General features: G+C 40.1%; 1 protein-coding gene across 3 annotated transcripts; it reads right to left on the reverse strand.

Annotated features, from left to right (window-relative positions):
- Nucleotides 1-8: 8 nt before the first annotated feature.
- On the reverse strand, nucleotides 9-23,429 carry LOC101165729 (sodium- and chloride-dependent GABA transporter 2). Of its 3 annotated transcripts, none has more exons than XM_004069885.4 (15): nucleotides 23,245-23,429; nucleotides 18,218-18,427; nucleotides 17,142-17,276; nucleotides 12,039-12,179; nucleotides 10,846-10,927; nucleotides 10,499-10,631; nucleotides 10,202-10,336; nucleotides 9,418-9,521; nucleotides 9,180-9,304; nucleotides 8,146-8,258; nucleotides 7,851-7,988; nucleotides 6,518-6,620; nucleotides 6,174-6,274; nucleotides 5,842-6,012; nucleotides 9-1,213 (listed from the first exon to the last, which is right to left on the reverse strand). In XM_004069885.4, exons 1-15 carry the CDS (start codon nucleotides 23,249-23,251, stop codon nucleotides 1,052-1,054), a joined length of 1,860 nt encoding a protein of 619 aa, XP_004069933.1. In that variant the 5' UTR covers nucleotides 23,252-23,429; the 3' UTR covers nucleotides 9-1,051. The 3 variants fall into 3 exon arrangements, with proteins under 3 accessions (XP_004069933.1, XP_020559502.1, XP_020559503.1); XM_020703843.2 differs by lacking the exon at nucleotides 23,245-23,429 and adding an exon at nucleotides 21,228-21,321; XM_020703844.2 differs by lacking the exon at nucleotides 23,245-23,429 and adding an exon at nucleotides 20,846-21,212.
- Nucleotides 23,430-24,147: the final 718 nt, after the last annotated feature.

The raw sequence follows: 24,147 nt of genomic DNA on the forward strand, positions 1-24,147 counted from the left end.
GACATTTCTCAAATTAGAATATATTTATTTGGTCATAATAAAAGGTTTCAGCTTATAAAAGTTATATTTCTAGAAGTGTTCAGTATCAGTAATCACTGATCATACATTCATCCCGTGTGTACAGCAGAAAGAGATGACATAACATGGTGATATACGTATTTTTTTGGACTGAAACCCTTCAACAAATCTTCCCAGCTTTTATCCTCAGAATGGCACAGCAGTGTCTCTCAGATGCTTCAGTTTGATACAGTTTAGTGCATTAGACATGAGGCCAACCCAGCTACATTAAAACCACATAAAGATCAAAATACTGATATGAAAAACAAAACAACACAAAGTTCAGAAAGGCAGACAAAAAAGATGAATCATCATTCCCAGTATTATTAATATAAAATAAAAAAAATACAGTTCAACTGGCTGTAATCTTTTTAGGTAGCCGTAAATGTAAAACTAAAGTCATGCGTCCTCAAATATTTGTAAAAAAAAAAAAAAAAAAGGATTTCATTAGGAAAGTTCTTCACAGTACAGTTAAGACAAAGCCATCACCATGGTAAACTTGTATACAAAGTAAATTCATGTGGTGCATGTACTCAAAAACTTCAACTAATGACAAATGATTACTTAGATTAGCTCTTTCTAAGCAGTGGAAGGACACTTCATGTGTTCCGTCAGCTGCAGAACTTTGCAGTTAGAAACAAGGTAAATGTCAGTATAACTGAGCATGAGAGACGTCCATAGCAAGTGAAAATGCTTCCTTAGAAAGCAAACATGAGCAAACATGAACTCTTTGCTGCTAAATACTTATAGTGGTCACACTGTCAAATGTTCTGCACTACTCTGAGCCTGACATATGAGATGTAAAACAGCTCCCGAAAACAAGCAAACAAAACTCTTATTTTGAAGGCACCGTATGATGGAGAAGGCTGCAGCAGCAAGTTTGCACATGGAAGTGAAGGGACTGCAATTTTGCACCTGTTGCGCCACCCTTTCAGGCGACAGAGATGGTTTTGGAGTGATCTTTAATCCTGACTTGAGTTTGACCATCGAGGCTTCAGCAATGAGATTCTTTTTCTTTAACCGGTAAGTAGCCTTCCTTTGTAGCTGTTTTCTGACTGAGCCTGTCTCCATCCGCTGCAACGACCCCCAGCAACCTCTCCTGCTCCCTCTTTATCACCGGCAAGTCATTGGACGGTGTGGTTAACAGAGCAAGGCGCTGCAGACGGAAGAGTTTATTCAAATTATTACACAATTTTTTTTTTCCTTCGTTGACATTAAAAAAAAGAAATAAGAAATACACTTTTTGTTTTTTAAATAAGAGGCTTTTTTTTGTTAAAGCATTTTATTTTTACTATTTTATTTACTTCTCTTGGTGTAAGTTTGCACCTTTGCCCGCTGATTGTGCTATTTGGTTTACCTGACCCCTCATTTCCTCTACGTCACACACAAAAGTTTCCACGACGCCAATAGCAAACATCTCTTACTGTTACACTGGAAATCTTCCAAATATTTCCCAGTAGTTTAGAGGTATGATGTTCTTTCTAAAGTTACAGAAAATAGGTATGCTTTAAGAGGATCTACAGCCAAACTTTACAATAAATGGAATCATTTTATTGATTATCATTTCTAAAATCTGGACTGTTTTAGTCTGTGCCCACTGATAATGATTTTATCTTTTACAATGTTATTTTCCTTTTCCTTTTTTTTCCCCTCCTGAAGGTTTTGCTGAAGTGGGGTGGGTGTTATATTCTTTGTTTTTCACCTGGTGTTTTTGTTGCTTCAGTTGGAGCCAATTGGATTTTTTTATCAACAAAAACGTGCATCTATGTATGTATCTATATGAATATCTATATGTATATGTACATTTCTAATTATAAGTGTGACATACATGTGAAATGTATTTATCATATCACTTAACAATACATATCAATAAAAATATGTGGAAACAACGCTTCATGTGTCATTTTATCTTTTTCTTTTATTTTAGGGAAAAACTAATCTATTGCTTCATTAAGCCACAAATTAAGGCATAGTTCAAATAGTTACTTTGCTTTGAGCAGACGGACTGGAATATGTTTCAACACCAGGAGCTGGAAACACACACCAGCACGGTGCTGGATTACATCAAGGTCTGCATCGGAAATGTGACTGTGGACAAAAGCATCCGGGTTTTCCCCAACCAGAAACCCTGGATGACCACCCAAGTCCGCAAACTCCTCAAAGCCTGTGACGCTGCCTTCCGGTCAGGCGACAGAGCTCTGTACAGCGCTGCCCGTGCTGACCTGAGGAAGGGGGTCACAAAGGCTAAGTTGGACCACAGGAGGACCATCGAGTCTCATCTGTCCAGCAACAACACGCGGGAGGTGTGGAAGGGCATACATGACATCACCAACTACAGGGGATGTCAAGTAACCACAGACCATCTGAGTGCAGCGCTAGCAGAGGAGCTGAACAACTACTTCGCACGCTTTGAAGTTCCACATAGGGTTGTGCCGATGGACGATATCATCGTCCATCGTGATGGGTGACTGACATCCCGATGGAGAGACCACCATCGTGATGCCACGCCCCCGCCACGTTGCGCGTCGACACCATAAGCCGCGGTTACATGTACAAAATATCTTGATGGGATCAATGGTCAGATTAGAATCCAACCGTGTACATGGGCCCAGAAAAATGTTTTCAGAATATAAAAACGTTCACTAAGGTCACACTTTCCGTCGGAATAAATCATTCGCACATGCGCAGTAGGGTTTGAAAAACGGAAGGATATAAACTCCGCCGAGCGGCTTTTTTTTTTTTTCAAACTTTATTGTATGTAACAATTCAATACAAAACATTGTTAAACAGCGCCGAGCGGCTATATATATTGACATGTCAGCTCGGTAAAATACGAGATGATCTTCTAAACGTGCTTTTAATAATGTTACGGTTATTATGAAACACCTGTTCGCTCATCATTTAAATTTTAATCCGTGTGGTCAGTGCTTTTTCTGAACGAAGCCAGGATTAGCAGTATGCTAACACGGGCTAACAACATTAGCTTTGGGTGGCGCTGCACGTAAACGTGTAAGAATAACCTCAGCCTTTATTTAGTCGGGACACGACTGGAAACACAAATCCGCGTGATTGTTTGAATGTTTTCTAAGGACTGAGCGACATTTCTGCTTTGAAGCTCAAACTGCTGTGTGTGCTGACGATACGAGCTGTGCTCAGACACACGTTTAGACCCGGTTCTGAGTTCGGTAGGTAGTACCCCTAGAGCTGCGGGACGGATCGCAGTCTTAAATCTCCCACACATAGCGCTCATGTAGCAAAGCACCCCCCCCCCCCTTCCCCTCAAACACAAAGCTGTAAGTCCGCGCTCCGCCGGTCCACTTCACTAGTGAAGTGCGGGAGCGGACTACTTCTTTTCTATTTTGTTTGTTACTTTTTTTGTTAAAGTCACTTCCCTCAGTTTATACTGGATCATCGTGGATTAGTCATTAGTTGGGAAATAAAATGAAAAAAGCAAAAAAACGAATAGCAGTTATATAAGAACGAAAAATGTAAAAATAACCCCCCCCCCCCCCCCGACGATGTCATCGTCCATCCCGATGGTTGACAGCAAACATCGTCAACGGCCAATTTAAGGGACATTGCCCAACCCTAGTTCCACATCAACAGAACTCTGCCGCCCCACCCCCACCCCCAATCCCATCCAGCTCCCCGACTACAACCACGCCACTGTGACTGAGGACGACGTCAGGAAGGCACTCCTAGCAGTGAACCCCAGAAAGGCAGCTGGCCCAGATGGGGTTCCTGGCAAAGTGCTTAGAGCTTGCGCTCCTCAGCTCGCACCCATCTTTAAAGAAATCTTCAACCTCTCCCTGGCCCAGGCAGTGATACCCTCCTGTCTCAAATCTGCAACCATCATCCCAGTGCCGAAGAAATCCCCCATCTCCAGCCTCAACGACTACCGTCCGGTGGCACTCACTCCTGTTATCATGAAGTGCTTTGAGAGACTGGTCCTCTGCCACATCAACGATCACTTCCCCCCAGACCTCGACCCCCACCAGTTTGCATACCGCACAAACCGGTCTACAGAGGATACCATCGCCTTAGCCCTGCATGCTGCGCTGAGCCACCTGGAGGGCCAGCAGAGCTATGTCCGGATGCTCTTTGTGGACTATAGCTCGGCTTTCAACACAATCATCCCTGACATACTGATCAGAAAACTGGACACTATAGGCCTGCCCCCCCTCACACGTGCCTGGATAAAGGACTTCCTCACTGACCGGCCCCAGGCCGTGAGGCTGGGCGCCCACCTCTCCCCCACACGCCCACTGAGCACTGGCTCCCCACAAGGCTGTGTGCTGAGCCCACTCCTGTACTGCCTCTACACCTATGACTGCAGTCCGCAGCACGACAGCAACCTCATCGTGAAGTTCGCTGATGACACCACAGTCGTCTGACTCATCTCAAAGGGAGACGAGGCAGCCTACAGGGAGGAGGTCCTGAAGCTGGTAACTTGGTGCTCAGACAACAACTTGGCTCTGAACACCAAGAAAACCAAGGAAATCATCGTGGACTTCAGGAGGCACAGCACCGACCCAGCTCCCCTCTACATCAATGGAGAGCGTGTGGAGAGGGTCCACACCTTCCGGTTTTTGGGAGTTGAATTTTCCAACAACATCTCCTGGACAGAAAACATCTCAGAGGTCATCAAGAAGGCCCAGCAGAGACTCCAATTTCTGCGGGTCCTCAGGAAGCACAATCTGGACCCCAGCCTGCTGACAACCTTCTACCGCACGTCCATTGAAAGCCTTCTGACGTACTGTATTACAACGTGGTAAGGCAGCTGCACCATGGCGGACAGGGAGGGACTGCAGAGGGTAGTCAAAGCAGCTCAGAGGATCATCGGCTCCCCTCTCCCCTCCCTGTCAGACATCTACTCTCCCCGCTGCCTTAGCAGAGCTGGGAAGATCATAAAAGACAGTTTATGACCACCCTGGCTCTGAACTGTTTGACCTGTTGCCCTCAGGAAGAAGCTACAGGTGCATCAGATCAAGGACAAACTGCCTTAAAAACAGTTTTTTCCCCAAAGCCATAACCATCCTGAACTCACACATGCACTGACACCGACGGCTCCACCCCCATGTCTCCCTCTTTCACCATGACCATCTCATTATGTGCAATATAATCTCATCGTGTGCAATATATCAAGTGCAATATATCTCTGCCATCATGGACATAGCAGGTTGTTTTTTTTTGGTTTTTTTTTTTTTAATAACTACCTCTCTGCAGAAATTTCTATTGTACATTTTGTACTTTTGTAGATCGTACTTTGTAAATTTTACTCTTAATTTTGTGAAATTATTTTATTTTATTATATTATTTTGCGAGATTACTTCTCTCTTGCATGTTTGCACTGAAGAGTGAGCGGCTTTAATTTCACTGCATGCGCGTGTGATGCGAATTGTACATGTGTACAGTGACAATACAGGCATTCTATTCTATTCTAATTTATTCTAAAAGTCCTTCAGGTTAATGGAAAGTTTTCAAGTGTTTACAATTAAGGCTAGCAGAGAGCATTCTCAGAAATCCATCGATTAACAGTTTTAATTAAGCCTGAAGATAATAAAAAAATTGTTTTACATTAAATCAAATAAATTACAAAAGAATTTGAAAATATATACTTAAATGTTGAATAAATAAAAGAAAAAGTAAGGAAAACTCAGCTAAAATATTAAAATCACATAAATATCTTTAGATTTATATATAAATAAATTACAAACTCACATAAAAAACATACATTTGTACCCATTTTACCTCCTGTTTTTCCTTTTCTTTAATATAACTTACTTCTTTTAGAGTTCCTGGAGTGTAGTAGAGTTTTGCTGCCATCCACAGAGGTATACACAGCATGGAGGACAGAGCTAAAATCCATCCAATCCCATTCCCCCACCAAGGGTACACATATGTATTGTTGTACTTCAGAGGTGAGTACTTAATGAGCGCAAAAGCAAAAGTTCCCTGGAAATAAAAGAGAAAAAAGAATCAAATTTGAACAGTTTTAATGACTGTCTTAAATTGAAAAATAAAATCTGGATCAGAACACCAAAACTGGACTATAGACCACTAGAGGCTGCTGTTGTAAAAGGAGCACGAAAAAATTAGTTCATAGTAAAACTCACCAAGCATGTGGCAGGAGTGAAGAAATACCAGCAGTATTTGATAATAGGATTTGGGCGATAACCAATCATATCCTCAATGTTGTCATAGAAACGGTTTGCCCCTATGTGGAAGAGAAGAAGAAAAAGCGGAGACAAGTTGGCAACAAGGGGGTTCATTTAATTTGAAAAGCTTTTTTTCTCAATTAAATTGCACTAAAAATGTATAAAAATAAAAAGAGATCTTCTATTGTTATACTGGGAACTGAACAACTTTCAGTCACTTAATCTTAGCTGACACATTAGCTCTGTGAGCTGGTAAAACAAAGTCATACAAAAAAATTCAAAAACTTCAGCTGCACACTCACCATAGACCCAAGCAATACAGGTTGTCTCAAAAAGAGCCACAAAGAGTAGACACATCCCACTGGCCGCGTAGTAGTCAAAGAGCTGAAAAATGTACATGCCGCCCTGAAGACACAAACAGTTAGAAACTCACAGACATGAAGGGTTAAACAAATGAAAGAGCACATGCACATCAGACTTTTACAGTTTCCTCATCTTTGTGAGATCTGTGCAATCAGACTGCATGGCATAATAAGAAAACATAGCTACTACTAATTTGAGGATGAGTATCTTCTGATCTAAAGTTACAACAGGTCGGCAACTGTGCCTCCAATGCTTTTCATGAAATTAAATTTAATGTATTTAGCCACAAACTACTAAACAATTCTTGTTTAAACTGTTTCAAATCAGTTTTTTCTAGATGATGGAATTTGCAGAATGTGGCAGGCTTACTGAAGGATAATTAGAAGAAGAGCTGGATCAGTTCTGCTAAGACATTTAAAGCATTATAAACATTCTTAATGCAACACCACAGATGTTGTAGAAAGAAAAACAGCAGAGAATTAACACTTAAAATCTGCAGACTGAGCCTAAAAGTGACAATCTGGTCTCGCTGTTGAGACGTTTCTGACGAGGCAGTTTCTCCATGTAGTTAGAATAAAAATTCATTACATGGATTTATTTCTGTCTAAGATTTTATTAAGGTTGGTTCAAACATTCAAAACCATTTATTCAAACTTAAGGTTTGAATAAACGATTTAGCAGTTTGTTAAACTTTTCGTTTAATGAATTTATATATAACATTTTAGAATGTTTGTCTATTTTTTAAGTTGACAGCTTGACAGTTTGAAAAAAAAATTTTTTTTCTTTAAGCTTCGTTTGCGCTGCCCTCGGCAACACGCGTTCAAGCGAGTACTTCCAATGAAAAATCGCTTATGTGTTTAAAACTCATTAATGTGAAGCTATGAACTGTTTTAGGCATCTACATTAAAAAAAAAAAACCTTGCATTAAACCAAACCGTTTCGTGCCCAAATCATGAGATCACTACGGCATTTGGCACAAAGTCTCTTTCAACTGTAGATGACGGGCATGCGTTAGTAAATAGTAGAAAAAGAAAAAGAAGCCCCTCCCTGCTTTTCCAGTGTGAACAAAAACTCCTGGTGTGTACATAGCTTTACAGCACATTGCTCATTCAGAAAGGTGTTTCCTTTAGATTTAGAACATTTTAGAGCCTCTGCTTCACACAGTTTACTGTTTCATTGTCCTTAAATTGTCTGTTTGTCAGATGTGAAGAAGACATTTTTTAGTAACCAGGACAACATTATTCTCTGGGAACGTTAAATGAAATATCTCACCTCTGTCAGCATTACAAGTCCAACGAGGAACGAAACCACAGCTACTGCCAGGATGAAGAGCTCCCGGCGGTGTTTACGTCGGAAGATGGAGGGATACATGTCTACCATGGCTGTCACCAGGCTCTCCACGCAGACAAACTGAACAACAGAAGCATAACACATTTAGTGACACCTGTTGCTTTTATGAAATGATAAGTTTACCTGGAAAATGTGTCTTTAGCTTTTTCATCTCTCCAGAAAAAGACTACAGTATTCTTGTATGTTTGATTTGTGTACATTAACATGCTAATATTACCTGACTGTCCAATCCCAAAAACACAATCATAATGAAGAAGCAGCAGGCCCAAAGAGGAGAAAAGGGCATCATGGAAACCGCACGAGGATAAGCAATGAAGGCCAAACCTGGACCTGGAACAGACGCAGGTAACAATAATAGTTAAAATCCATCCATCCATCCATCCATCCATCCATCCATCCATCCATCCATCCATCCATCCATCCATCCATCCATCCATCCATCCATCCATCCATCTTCAGAACCTGTTTAATCCCTTGCGGGGTCTCTGGGTTGGCGCCCTGAACCATTCACTGTGAATGAGATCTGGACCAAGTTAGTGGGACGTCACCCATAGAAAATTACTTTCTTCCAATGCCAACCAACCAAAGTCAATTCAGTCGCCATTTTTCCGTGATATGTTCATTGTCATGTTGGAACCAGATGTCCTCAGTAAGCTGTGATTGGTCCGTGTTGGTCTGAGTCAACCAGTCCCGCCAGCAGGAGTGAGCTTATTGGAAGGCCACACCCATTCCATTTGGTCCGGGGAAGGTTTGTAGACAGACCTTGCAGTTCCCTTGTGGCTTGTACAGAAACCACAAGGGTCATCATAAAAGTCTACATTTGTATGGCAATTTCTCTCTCCAATATGGAGTTAGAATGTTGGAAGGCCACACCGCTTCCACTGAAAGCAGGCTTGGGAGATGTCAATCAAACACTTTGAACTTTTGACGTGAGGCCACATACTTTTATTGGGGCATCTTATTGGTCACTTTATAACTTGAATAACGTGTACTGAAGAAAAAGTATCATAAAAGAGGAGAGGAATATTGAGAGGGAAAACCCCCCAAAAAACCAGGTACTTCCTTTTTAGAATGCAGGGGGCAGGGGTGCTCAGTCCAGTTCCCATATACAGTCAATGGTCTGAATAGGTCAATTTGAAACAGATTTTAAAATATTCATATTATTTATTCATAAAAAGATATATCTTTGCAATGTTGATACTGCTTTTGATACTATATAGATCTGTTGTATTAGAAAACAAAGATGCAAACCTGATTCAGCAACTTCAGAGATGTGTATGTTTTGTTCGTAAGACATGAAGCCCAGGATGGAGAAGATGGCAAATCCTGCAACAAAACTGGTACCGCTGTTCAGGAAGCAGAGGCACACACAATCCCTGGAAACACCAGGACCCAAAGGACAATATAAATAACAGGAAATTGGAAGAGGCAAATGCATGAAAACTCTGGTTCTAAACACCAGAACTGAGTGTGTCATCCAATCCCTCACCTGTAGCAGTTGTTGTTGTATTTGTTGTAGCTTCCCAGTGCTGTGAGGCAGCCCAGACAGATGGCATATGAGAAGAAAATTTGAGTGCCAGCATCCATCCAAACCTGGGATAGATGAACAAAACAACAGAAAAGGAAATGCAATGCATTGATTTCTATCCCATCCTCTTCACGTGGTCAACTGGCACTGAAAAGTCACTTATGAATGTTACTAAATAGATGCAATGCTACATTTTCACGTGGCTAACATTCCTGTAATCCTTTTCACATTTTCACTTCAGGATCTCCATGTTTCAGTTTGCATAACAGAATTTTTATTTTATTTTCTATAGCCAGAAGTAATTGAACCGACTTTTGTAAACCTTGATGGCACTTAAGTTGACTTTACCATACCCCTAATGAGATAGAAGGAAAAGGGTGTTTTTCATTTATTTTTTTAAATGTGTATTGGACCCCAATCCTCATGTGAGAATTCAGTATCATTTCTGCAATATTGTTGGTGGGGAAATTAAATCGATATCAGTAAAACTTGGCTAAGCATATCTAAATTATTTTATTTTAGTAAATGAATAAACTGCATCATGAATTAAGAAGCAAGGCTCTAAATTTGTCTTTTAGTTATTCTGTTTAATAGTGAGTATTCTTCCTTTAATTTTTACTGTAATATTTATTAAGTAAATCTTTTCTTTAAGAAGTCATAATATAGAATTATAAATTTGACAAATGTTTCAACATTTTCTTTATTGTTTTTGCATGAAAAAGTGTATCAGTATGTCTTCACTCACTTGTGGGTCAGACAGCCGTCCCAAGTCAGGGTAAAGGTAGAAATGGATTCCCACGGAAGCTCCTGGCAGGGTGATTCCTCTGATCAGTAGGACCACAAGCATGATGTAAGGGAAGGTGGCTGTGAAGTAAACTACCTAAATGGGGGGGAAAGCCCTGTTTTAGACACTCAAAATCCTTCAGGATTCCACATTCTGACTTGCAAAGCAGATGTGATTATGTTGTATTGGTAAGATTTTCTGTTGGTTTTATCATTCATATCCATTATGACCTCATCCAAAACACAAAGGGCGCATTACCTTTCCAGTGGATTTGACTCCCTTCCAGATACAAAAATAGCAGAGGACCCATGCTAGGGCCAGACACAGAACCAGATCCCAATTCAAGGTTCCAATCTCTTCAATACCTGAGGAAAGTCGCAGCACCCTGCGTCTGAAATACAAAAAAATGAGAAAAATGATGACATCTTTGTTTTTTGTGTGTCCTTAGAATTATGCGGTGGCGCATTTGGGATTTTCTTCCCAAGAAAAATTAGGAAATTAAATTTAAAAAAACGTGAAAAAAATGCAATATGACTCAGGATTAAGTATGGGTCTGGTGAATTCCCTGACATATTCTGCCTCTTGAAGACACAAAAAGTACTTACTCCCAGAACTCAATGACAGGAGATGTGGCGTTCTCATGGTGATTGATGGAGCTATTCCCCCTCTGAAATGCCATACAGGAATCTTGAATGAAGGATAGACAAAAGGACATTCAATCCCGTGGAGAAATCCAAGCCTTCTCCAAGGTTTCCAAGTTACACTCAGGCGAGAGAAGAAATGCTACGACTGAAACAGAAGAGTTAAGTGGTCCAGGAACATTTGTTCCTTTGAAATAAGATGGAGCTATGAATAAATGAAAGGAGGACGGGAACACCGGAACACATCACACAGGGACTGTTTTGACAGTCAGTTTTGACGAACAACCATAAAAGTGTTGCTTTAACTATAAGGTTGAATTTCTTTTGATCTTTAGGCTTCCTTCCAGGAGGCTACAAGCTAGCATACTTAGAGACGTTCAGTGTCTAAGTATGCTGTGTCTGTTCAGTGTTCAGTTGATGTTCTGCTCTTTCACAGTCTTCATCAAAATAAAATGAGGTCTATGATACAAATTCCCACTCAGAGGAAGAAAGCAATAATTGAACTTGTTCCTGTGTTTTTTTTCTGATGATGGAGGACATTTATGAAGGAAATTAGCTTAAAATTGCATTTCTGAGTATTTCTTTATTCAAATCGTTGTGAATTAGATGTCAACAAAAAAATGCAGTTTGAAAAAAAGGGTTGAAAATGCCCAGGGTGGTTCCCCTTTTTGATGCATCCAATTGCAGATAAATAGATCCATCTACGCCTTTGTTTCCTCGTCTGCTGAATAGCACTAATTTTGCTCGCCATTTTTTTGCACCGCTTATGTTAGGTCGGGGGTGTGAGGGGCTGTAAGCTAGCGGGAGTGTAAACAGATGGATGATGGGAAGTAGACTTAAGTCTTATAACCCGGCCTTTTTTGCTGAACTCCTGTCGCTATACAGAAATTGTACTCTAGAAATGACACAGGTTCTTTCATTTTGCCTAAAAACAGCATAACTGTTAATAAAAGACCACTGGGAACGCTTTAGAATAGATCAAAAGATGATTAAAGTGAGTCTTTAAACGAACTAAAGTTTTACGTGTTTTGAAGAAATTTTAGCAATCACCAATGGGTTACTATACATGGCCAGTGATTAAAAAAGAATTCCCAAATTAAGGTAATTCCTCCTTGTCTGAGGTACAAATAGGCTGATGATAAATTGTGAAGTCTTACCTGTGTTCCAAGTGTTGTTGCAGGATGCCCAGGGTAGATTTGATGTGAATGAGTTGAACAAATAGAAGATAGCCCAGGCTAACACCACAATGTAGTAGACGTTCAACAGAGCTACAATCACCTGGGTGGCGTATCCCACACCTGATACAGAAGACAAAAGAACAGAAATATTTAAGTATAAATGTAAATGAAGGTTTTTGTCTTTGTGTCCTTTTGACATTGCACTTTTAAAGTTTTTTTATTGTGAGTCATAGTCATTCACATTTAGTTTGGTTTTGAAGATATCCCTATGGGGTCTGCATGGTGGCGCGGAGGTTAATGCTCTTATCTCACAGCATGCTTTCCCTGTCCATGTGTGAGTTTTCTCTGGGGATTCCGGCTTCCTCCCACAGTCTAAAAACATGTTTCATAGGTCAATTGATTACCACTACTCTTAATTGTACCTAGGTGTGAATGTGTGTGTAATTGTGGCCACGTGGCAGACTGGCAACCTATCCAGGGTGTGTCCCGCCTTTGGATAAAGGATAAAACTGGTTCAAATGGATGGATGGATGTTTGCGACGCTGAAACAAGCTTGTATTGATGATTTCTTAATCTTTGTCAATGATGATACTACTATTCACTCCAAATTTGGGGGAAACGTTTTTGCGGAGGGGAAACTACCTCCCTTGCCCCCCTGTAGCTCCGCCCTGGAGTCTATGATATCTCCATAGACTGTAAAAACAATGCTCGAATCGAGGTGTGATGTCACCCATAGAAAATGCCTTACTTCTAGCTCTCATAAAATGAGGCCAAATCCTCACCATTGCTTCCTGACACGGGCACTCCCATGTTAAAACCAGTCAACAGTGATTGTTCCGAGTCGCTCTCAGTCATCGTTTCTACAGCAACTATTGTTGCCAAACAGGAGTGAGGTTATTGTGAGTCCCTACCTCTTTCCACGCCTCTACCTCTGCGTTTCCATTTACTATAAAATTGCGCATATTGGGTTTGCAATAATTGCCTAATGGAAACAAGTCGATTTCGACAAAAACTCGCATTTATAACACAAAAAAAATTGTTTGGAGGGGGTGGTTTTTGAGGAGTAGGAAAATGGACATGACTCACTAAACTGCAATGAAAACACTTTTTTTGAATTAAATGAGTCATGTGACAACTCCGCACAGATAGACAGTTTGCATCAATTTTCTTAACCCGCTGGGGCCGCAGAGTTGCCGGTCCCGGTTACTGTTGGGTGAAGGAGGGGTCCAGCTTGGATAGGTCACCAGCCTGTGGCCGCCGGATCTCAGCACTGCAGCTCGCTCTGGGACCAGGGCAGCTGGCTGGCCGCAGACAAAGCGCCACTGCAGGATGGAAAGAGAGCGAGCTCGGGCCTCCTAAAGCTCATTATATTGTTCTTTTCATCAAGACAATAAAAAAGATCCTCTAGTTAGATTCCTGTTTTTATTTTTTCCCCTACTGAACTAATGTGGGTCACAGAGACACGGAAGTATCAGCAAAAAGATGTTTTTGCAGCGAAAGACTGAATGATCTCATGAACCCAGACATGGAGACGTGATTACTATTACTTTTGTCGAACTTTTTAAAATTAATAAATCTGATCTATAACCATCCTCCATGTCATCCATGCATTGTAATGAGAATAAAGAGTACACAAACAGAAATTTCAATGTATCTGCTGTAAATCAAGGTATTGTTCACATCCCTGTTTTTGAATGACTTTTCGCGTGGGTTGGTTTGTATTTAATCGCATAATTAGGATTTAATGGACACAGTGTAATTGCGAAATTGTGTTTTTAACATTTCTAGAATTTCAATAAAGTTTTGCGCATTTGAGCAATGGAAACACAGACTGCTTTCATCTTTCCCTTCATAAAGTCAGTAACACGGGCTCAGGAGAATTGTACAAGCCGTTGAGAGAGATCCATTCAAACATTTGAATCTGCGAACGGTAATTTTGTATTTGTTAACCTTTGTTCCTATTTTTATAATTTTGCACTCCTGGTCCACCCACATTGAGCTGGAGAGATACAGGAAAACCATTGTTTTATTTTTAACGCTTTTTAAATATTTTATTTTCGTTTTCAAATACACAAAATCACAGACAAGCAAAACAAACAGTTCTGGTGCTCTTTTGACCATTACAAAACAGAATGAAAAAATACAAGTAAATAAATAATTACCAGTTACACTCTATTCAATAATATTTACAGGCCGTCCAAGTAGGACATAAAGAGAATATTTTAGAAAATGACGTTAAACAGTCTGCAACAATGTACATGTTTAAAAGGAAACTGAAATTGTTATTATTGTCAACATACTGTGAAAATGCTGCTCCAACCGAAACCATCTATTAACGTGTTTGTGATTTCTTTCTGTCTGTTGACACTTATATGGCCACACGCCAGAGTTTATGTTGTTCAAATTCATTGTCCCTATTGTCTAACACTTTCCACTATATCACCATCATTTCTCGCATTCTATTAGTATATTTTATTTATGAAATTATTTTCTTTTCTTTTCTTTTCCTTCCGCCACTTATCTTTTGTATTTTTATGCTTGTCTAAAATGCTGGACCCCTAATAATAAGCAGCTGCTTCTGGGATGTCCATTTTTTCCACATTCTGTATTGTGAGATTTGTTGCTTTCGATGCATTGTGGAAAAATAAAAATAAAATAAAAAAAATAAAATAAGAATAAAGAAAAATGCAGTCTCAATATAGAGATAAATAAATTTAACTGTCTAAAAGTGATTTAGTATTGGTGTCCAGAGTTTATTGTGAACATTAACTGAGACGGTCCTGACATGGCAAATCTTTTCCATGTGAATGAGAGATAGCATGTCAGTGAGCCACACTGTAAAGTAGGAAGAAGCCGTAGATTTCCACTCTCGCAAAATTTGTCTTTTTGCAGTCATCAACCCAAGTTCTAGTGGCTGCTGCATTACAGTCGGGATAGTTCTGGTACGTATGCAACCAAAACTTATTTTCAACTTGTCATGGTGCCTCTGTCAGCTTTCCTCCCCCTCACCTCTCTGCCTGGCTCCTGATGATTCCCAGCTGTGTCCACTCACCTCAACACCGACCAAACCTACTTAAGGAGATCCAGAACCAGCATTCATCGCCAGTTCGTTGCCCCTGATGGTGCAAAACCTGGTCTCATGTCAAGTTTAGTCCTAGTGTTCTTATACTTGTCTAACGTTTGTATTGCCTCGCCTTCAGGACATTCTGACCACAATTGGACACCTGAGTCATCTGATTACCTGAGACACAGAACCTCTCGGAATACCAAGAACCTCCAGGCTCGCCTCAAGCCATCACTGACCTGCAGCCTTGCCACGAGCCAACTCCGACCACCACCCTCGCCTCAAGCCATAACTACCTCAAGCTACTTCCAGCAACTTCACCCGCTGCTCTCCAGCCACATCAAGATCTCAAGCAACTCCGAATATCATTAAACTTGACTTACCAACTTACTCACCTTGTGTTTTCCTTCTAGATTCCAGCGCCTGGGTCTGCCTCGCCTAGCTTGCCATGACACAACGCTTTAAGAAGAATTTCAAAATAAGAAGGAACAGGCCTTCACATGCGGCATAGATGAAGTCTGCTGCCATTGGCTACCTAAAATCTGTCAAACACCTTCCTATTTGGGAACCCGGGAAGGGAAGTGTTGAGGTTGAGCTGTCCACTGTGTTTACAGTCCATGGTTATCACTTGTCAGTAAAAATGGGTGGAACAAAATAAGGATGTGGGCTCTAGTACATTCTCCTTAATGATAGTTGTATAATTGAGCTGCACATCCAGAAGGCATGCTCCAAATCGGCATCATCATTGAGCAATCCATCTTTAGATTTGCTGAACTGCTTTAAAAAAAAATAAAAAAGGTGATTTACGACACTGACTGTCATGGTGCCTCTGGCAGATCTCCTCCCCCTCCCCTCTCTCCTCTGCTCTGATGATTGGAACCAGCTGTGGACACTCACCTCATCTGCTCACCGCCTTCTTAAGGAGATCCAGCCCGGCATTCATCGCCAGTTCATTGCCCTTCACGATGCTTAGTTTGGTCACCAAGTCTTTTCATGCCTGTAACGTTTTCTCGTGACTTACCTCGCCTTGTTGTCTCGCTCTCAGGTCCATCTCCACGAGTGTCCACCTGGAATAATCCTCTCCAAGATCTGTCTCTGCCTTACCTCGTCTCCTGCAACGCTCCGCTCCAGCCACGCAACGACTCTCGCCAGAGCCATGAAGAGAACTCCTACTACGGCAAGACCACTGCCTATTCTGATCACCAGCCGAAAGGAAATGAACTCCAGAGACTATTGATATTTGCAGCCGGAAAAAACAAAAACATTGCCATTCATTTTTCTTTTGAGTTTTCGTCCGGGTTCCAGCATCTGGCTCTGCTACGTCATACAAATCATGAATCTGACGACACATCTACACTCATAAAAATTAGTGTTATTGTGGGGAGCAACAATAATCTCTTTATCTTAAGAGATATCAAACAAAAAAACGATGAAAAAAAGTTGGCATAAAGTATACTTTCCTTGAAGCCCCAAAGCCCTTAACAGTCACAGTCCTATTGATCCATGCACGCACACATTCATACACTGATGGCAACTCTGCTGCGGAACACTGGCGCCAACCTTTAACCACCAGGAGCAATGTGGTGTTCAGTTTGTCCCCCAAGGACACTTTGATTTATGTTCGGGCAAGGTGGGAACCAAGGCTGTGATCTTTTGATCAGAGGTCAACCTTTGGACTACAGCCGCCCACGTTCACAAATGTAAATTGCCACAATTTTAACATGAAATATTACAGTAATATATATATATATATATATATATATATATATATATATATATATATATATATATATATATATATATATATATATATATATATATATATATATATATATGAATCATAATTTTATGTTCACTGTTTGGAGCAATGGGCATGAGAACTACAAAACACTAGAACTTTTATTGGAAAAGGATGATTTGTCACATGAAAACCTTTGGTAAAAAGTTTCAGTATGTTGACAGCAAACATGAATGGGATTAAAACTATATATTTACCACTTTTACACGAGGGATGTTACCTTCAAACAATGGACAGATTTTCCTCCAGCAAGTGATGCCTCCCTCAGTGGTGTACTGTCCCAGAGCAGTCTCAAGGAGGAAAACAGGAATGCCACAAGCAAACAGAAAAATGAGGTATGGTATAAAAAAAGCTCCTGTGGGGCAAAAAAAAGTTCAAGTTAACAACAGTGCAAAATTTTTGTAAGTACATAACAACAACAAATGTTTTTCAGACATTAGAATTAGCTTTGTGAAATTGTACCAGATTTCAGATTTGAAATTAAAAAAGGTAATTTCACAAATGACAAGTATCCAGACAGTTCTTAACCCTTGTGCTATCTTAGATGACCTCACCCTTGCATTGACGTGTTCTCCCTACCATGACAAAGGTGGATAAAGGTGGAAAGATTTCATGTAATCCATGGACACCAGTGAGGTCCACAAATTATTGAAGAAAGAAGGTTCAGCTCACTGTCTAGTGGGTCTAGATGACCCAACTCTCAAATATAAAGTGCCTAGGATAGCACAAGGGTTACAGGGGCCTATATTGCATAAAATCAACTTTTTGAGCTTTTAAGTGTTTTATCATATTATTTCCTCACAAAAAACCCCCAAAGCAATCAAGCATCTCTGAGCATCCAAAACGAGTGGGTCCTCACACTGTGAGGTCACAAAGTGGGGAACAGCCCCTTCCGGAAGAGTTTGCACTGCCAGCTCCGCCCCCTGGCTAACACACACACCCACTTTCTTTCTAACGGTGATCAGCTTAAACTCTTGACGTTTTTATGAACAATATGCACATCCATCTTTGCAAAAGTTTGGATGTTTGTTTTCTTGGGCGAGACGCAGATATGCTGTCGAGGCCGACTGAAATAACGAATATTTCATTTAAAAAAAGTTTTTTAGTGTGCTAAAGGTTACTGTGTATACTATCTTAATATATGGATATAGTTTATTCTGAAAGGCTTAAGAAAAGTATGATATAGGCCCTTTAAAGTATTCTTAATTCTATTTCTATGATATGAACTTTTATTGCTTTACTTCGTAAAAAAATGTGTTACCACCCTTGTGTTGAGTGGGGAGTAGGGACACTCACCTCCTCCATTCTTGTAACAAAGGTAAGGGAACCGCCACACATTTCCAAGCCCAATAATTTCTCCTGCCACCGACAGAATGAACTCAATCTTGTTGCCCCACTGACCCCTGTCTGTCATCTTCTCCTCTGTGCTGGGTACAATGTCCAGAGGCCTGTTAAGGCCATTTGACTTCTCCACCTTCGACATGCTGTCCACATCTGCTGGGTGACCTGAAAGTTGATTGAAAACCACACACGTGTAAAGAAAATAATCAGAGGTTACTAAAAAAAAGTGGGAGAAGATGTTGGTGGCACTTCTATAGACTTCACAATTTTAACCGGACACAAACACATTTAAGCCTAAAAACGAAATTTATATTTTTAAACCAGGCAAGTGTAAGGCAAGTGTAAGGTATTTCGGATGTAGCTTTAAGGCCCGTACACACCGGGACGAATATTCGCCAGGCGTTATTCGCCAGCGTTTTTCGCCACGTTTTTTGTGTTCACACCCAGGCGATTTTCGCTGACGATGAGTGGAGTGAACATGCAATTTCATTCCCTGACATTAGATGGCGCTTAATGTAAAACAGAAATACTCCTGTACACAAGGTGGCGCTGCGCAACTTTACGCTTCTGAAAGTCGCTTTTCACTCAGAAGAAGAGAGCAAGTATTTACACGCTTGTCAGAATAAAACAAAGAAAACATGAATATTTCAAGCACCAGTAGCTCCAACTGGTGCTTGGTTCGGGGATGTTTTAGAATGTCCGTCATTATTGCTTCGCGGCTGTGTAGACGCTACTTGGCGTCTATCTTCTTCGCTGGTATGTGTGTTCAGCAAGGCAGTTTTGTGTTTGAGCGCCCCCAAGATGTGTTTTACTGTAACTTCAGAAGCTCCAGACACGTGAGCAAAAGCGCCATTCTCATTGGTCGAGTAGATTTCGACGCGACGCGTCGAAAAAAAAAAACGAACCCGAGGCGTTTTTTTTTTTGACGCTTTAACGCCTGGCGTTTTTTCGCGTCGGTGTGCACACTCTCGTTGGTGCCCTTTGTTTAGTCACGAGGCGTTAAACCCGGCGAAATTCGTCCCGGTGTGAACAGGCCTTTACACCCAAAAAAGCTACATTTATCCAGCATACCACAAACACAATGCGATTTTATCACGTGTTAGATTCCACTTTAAGTACATTATATTTCTTGTAAAAATGTCAGAAATAAATATTTTGTTTTACAGGGTTTTAGACTGGGACCAGTTTTGCTTTGGTTTATAACTTTAAATCAGATTCTGAGTTTTTTTCCATTTAGACCTGAATCATTTTAAATTTAAAGAGCATTTTTGAATTTACAGCTGGTTTCACTTGAAATTATTTTTAAAGGCCTGAATACATAATTTAAATTTAAACTGTGGGCTATCTGTGACATACAGTATTTGTATTTTTTTGTCTTTTTTTGGCATTTCTTTTTTGGATTGTTTGAAATAAATTAATTACAAAAGCCAGTTCCACTGTCTGCATAGGCTATATAAAAAAAGTTGTGCTTTTATTTCAAAAGCTCAGAGCCCTGGACATTACATTAAAAGAAAAAGGCTATTAATAAACTGTTCCCTCAAATTTTTAAATTGAGGCATCAAATAAGTATTTTTTGTGCAAAAAATAAGCTGTATGCATGCACAAATTATCATGTCTAACCAAAATGCTAATTTTTGTGCTAAAAATTAGATTTGGATGCATCACATAAAATGTCTGGGCACAAAAACTTAACTGGTACAAACAAGATGCTAATCTGTGCACACAAAAATCCTAATTTGACATGCAAATAAGGATTTTTTGTGTGCACAATTATCATTTTGTGCACACAAAATGATAAATAGTGCATGCAAAATGCTACTCTGTGCATGCAAAGTGCTAATTGGTGTGCGCAAAATGCTCATTTGTGCCCACGAAATTCTTACCACAAAATGTAAATTTGTGTGCACAAAATGATGGTTTTAGCCTTCAAAAATACCAATTAGAACTTTGGGTGACAAAGCACAACATGCTAATTTGTGGGCACAAATTGTTAAGGAATTTGATTTTGACATGTCCTTTTTTGCACCAGCCTATTTTCTTGTGTTCTGTTGGGCCATTTTGCCATTTGCAGGTGTCTGCACACAAAAGCAACAATGCCTACCAGAGATCAGGTTACGACTATTTCTTAAGTTACAACATTTTTTTACTTTACTTCTTTGTCTTCAAAAACTCTTTGGGTCTTTCCACAATTCCTTTGTTTGACTTTTCGTATTTTATGTAACCAACCAGTTAAATCTGAGCAAACAATGTATATCTGCTATTTTTTTTTTTGCAGAGCATGTTTTACCTTAAAGCAAGCAATTCTATTGCCATTATGGATGAGGAAACTTTTTTTTTGCTTGCTTGCTGTATTTGCTCATCTAAGATTCGTTACGTGGAAACCGTCATTTGTCTACCAAGAAGTGTCCTTTCTTGGAAATCTTCCAGTGTTTACATAACCACAGAAAGCGATCTGTGATCATCCTCAGCTTTTGCAACAATCTGTTTAAGTTGCAAAACTTCTCAATATGTAACATCATTTAGGACTTAAATAAACAAAAAAACGAATTTGCAAAAAATTAGGAAAAAAAGGTAGTTCAGTACCTTGTCTTCACCTCAGATGTGCTTTTTCTGTATTTGATGTGCCATATCTCATCTATATGTATCTACGTGAGCCTTTCGTCTTCAGTGTATTGGGTCAGTTGAGGCTTGAGGTTATGTGACCATGTTTGAAGTTGAATTAACCATCAGCCACGCATTGTTTTTGAGGCCCACGTTGCTAAAGAATTACCCTCTGTGGAGGAAACAGACAGCTCACTGACTGTGCTCACTCCTGTCAGCTTGTATTAGCAGGCTTCTCACCAGCCCCTCTCTTACCCCTGTGCCCTCTTTTCCTCCCTTTGGGACACAGCACTCTGCCTAATCAATGTTTTTGAACAACCTACAAGCACGATGTTATAAAAAAAATCCATTTCTAAGACAATACCTGGGATAGAAATTCCATTTATCCCTGTATCTTGTGTGAAGCCACCTTTAGAAGTTTGCTCCTGAGAGTAATGGAGCAGGGGTTAGGCACAAGGGTAACTTTTATGTGATGTGTGCAAAGGGTTGGACTTGGACCTGCTTTAGGGGCCAATATGTTCAAGGGCTGAGGTAAAAATAGAGCTCCTTGTTTTTCAGAGGGCACTTGGTGGGAATGAAGGCTTAGCGCAACAAAAGCAGAGTAGCCCTTTCTTTCATGCTGGCAAAATGTAGTCCTCATTGGCCAGATCTCAGTTTCCCTCAGTTCCTCCCCAGTTTTTCTGTGCATCAAGTACTTGTGTTTTTTGAAAGATTGACGTTTGTTAATGAGAGGGATATTCTTCATCCAAAACGATCAGTTTGCTTTTATTAAACTGTGTGAAAATGTACTCAGAATGACCTCATCCAAGCACTGCGGGTCTTCATGCCATTGAACAGTGCCAAGTTTGCCCACTTTTTTGAAACCGCACGGACTGACAGAGCAACTGTTTGAATGACTGACAGTGACCTGCTCAATGACTGGGTGACTTTTCTGTTTCATTCATTTCTGTTCTCGTCACCTAATGTTCTTGACAATCAGCCAAGAATGGACCAAAAAGTAAGAAAACAAGATATACCTGGTAATCAGATCAATTTCTTCTAAGTGCAGACTACTAGTAAGTCATTTAGGGTCATCAAATGTGTAGGACACTGACTCATAAGCCAATATTTTAAACACTATCTGCCTGCTATGTGCTACAGGCTAGTGTTCTGCAAGTAGCAGCATGCAGCAGATGGAATTGTCTTTGAATGGAGGGTGGGAACCAAGTTGTCCACAGTCAGCTAAATTACAATGGAAAATTTAGAGAAGGAAGTAGCCCCCCCCCTACACACACACACACATTTTAAAGATGTTATTACTCACGTGTTTTCAACAACTAAAGGGAGAATCTTGAGTAATAACCCCAGTCTGCATTTTTGTATAAGCTTGGCCCCCACACATTTTGACTCAATATTAATATTATTATTGACAAAGATTAAGAAACAATTAATAAAGCTGATTCAAACATTTGTAATAGCAACTCAGCTTAATGACATTTTAATATTACTAAGAATAAATATAGTAAAACAGATTTTTGATCATTTCAATTGTAATGACCCTCCACTCTGCTTTTCAGCCCTTCCAAAGTCTACTACCCCTCCACGTCATATAAAATGCTCTAGCTCTAGTCTCCCACTCCATTGGGTTTTTGAACCATTTCATGTGCAGAGGCAGTAAATGAGGCTCCCTTTACACGTGCTGCACACACTTATATATTCAAAATGCGCTGCACCCATAGGCTCTTACAGCTGGAAGATGCACAAGTTACACAATGTACAGTGAGGAGCATTCCACAAAATGCCTCACATGTTCATGTAATGGCAGAAATGGTATCAAACTTGAAAAACATAATTGACAACAAAAGCAAAACCAGAAGGAAGCCAATAATGTTTATGTTTTTATTTCAGCAAATTCAATTGATATGTTTCTGATCCTAAACTGCTTATCAAAATAATTTAAAATACTGATATTTTTTTCCAAAGACAACTTTTAAGTCAAAACGTCAATGATGGAGCAATAGTGCACCAAAAAGAAATGTTCAAAAGTAACTTTTTTACTGCTTATTTTTTTTATGAATGATTGACATTTTAAATGGAGTTTTGGTCAAAAATAAAAAGCAGCAATCCTGGAGACATTAGGACAAAAGCAAGAGTAGTAGGAACAGATTACAAGAAGCTTGAACTTTCAGAAAAGACAAAGCTGCAGCCTTAAAGTTATATTTTTATGTATCAGAAAAAACTTTTTTTGATAATATTACTTTCAGGCTGCAGCTTTGACTGAGCAACCAAATTCAATTTAATGGCTGCATGTCTTTACTACTTCTGACAAGCAGTGATTCACTTTTTTTTAAATTAATCAATGAAGGTACTTTTTTGAAGAGACAATCAAGTAAAGCACTCACCTTTCATAATGGTGTGAAGAGGCACTTTCCAGAGGAGAGTGGGGAGTCATATGCAGACCTGCTACAGTTTCAGGTTTCACTATATAACACGCACGGAGGGGCGGAGAACAGAGAAACTCAAAACTGTGCAGCAGCCTATACAGAGATTTTCTCTCAGCTCTCTCTTTGGAAACATCCCACTTTTTCCCCACATCATCCACTCATCATGACCCCACCCCCCTCCCCCCATCCCACTCACACTCACACAAACACAGACTCCCTGCAGCTCTCTGAAGGTTCTGTGCTGCCTCAATGTGGTGGGCTGATTGCGTAACCTTTTGACACGTTCATTTGCACACCACCCTCCAAGAAGACTACCAGAAATTAAAGAGAAAAGTCACGCTGGATTAGGCGAGCCTTTGCATTGTGCACGTGTGTGCGCTGTGCGCTTCATCCTGAATGTGGAGGGTTTCGGCGACCACATCCATTGCAAACTTCAGTTCTCAGTTTGCATCAGATAACTTTGTCTTTTCTTCTTGTTTAAATAACGCCCCATCTTCCTAAAGACACGCTCAGTGCAGACTCTGGAAAAGAGTCCTTTTTCCCTTGGACAAGATTTTCTCCTCACAGACCCAGCTGCCCATTCAGAACATTTTCCCACCACAGGAGTCCAGAAAAGTCTGCTTTGAATTTTCTTCTTTTTTTTATATATATATATTCAGGCCCAAATCTATGGGGCTTTTCAGATTGGGATTAGAAGAAGTGGCATGCTGATTTCCTTTTTTCCATGAAGATGTTATTCTTTCCTAATGATGCTACTAACTTATTTTGGATATATAGATAAATATTTTAGTATTATTACATCAAAATATTTTTCCACTTGCCCTTTAACACTATAAGAACTCAAATTTCAGTGTTTTTAGT

The sequence above is a fragment of the Oryzias latipes genome, chromosome 6 (genome assembly GCF_002234675.1).
Source record: "Oryzias latipes chromosome 6, ASM223467v1".
Lineage (NCBI taxonomy): Eukaryota > Metazoa > Chordata > Actinopteri > Beloniformes > Adrianichthyidae > Oryzias > Oryzias latipes.

Bases quoted from the DNA above. Each gene is read 5' to 3' on its own strand.
- LOC101165729 (XM_004069885.4), bottom strand. The intron at 10,337-10,498 runs GTAATGCGCCCT...CCCCCCATTTAG, and splicing joins GAGTCAAATCCACTGGAAAG to GTAGTTTACTTCACAGCCAC. The intron at 7,989-8,145 runs GTAATATTAGCA...TCTGTTGTTCAG, and splicing joins TTTTGGGATTGGACAGTCAG to TTTGTCTGCGTGGAGAGCCT.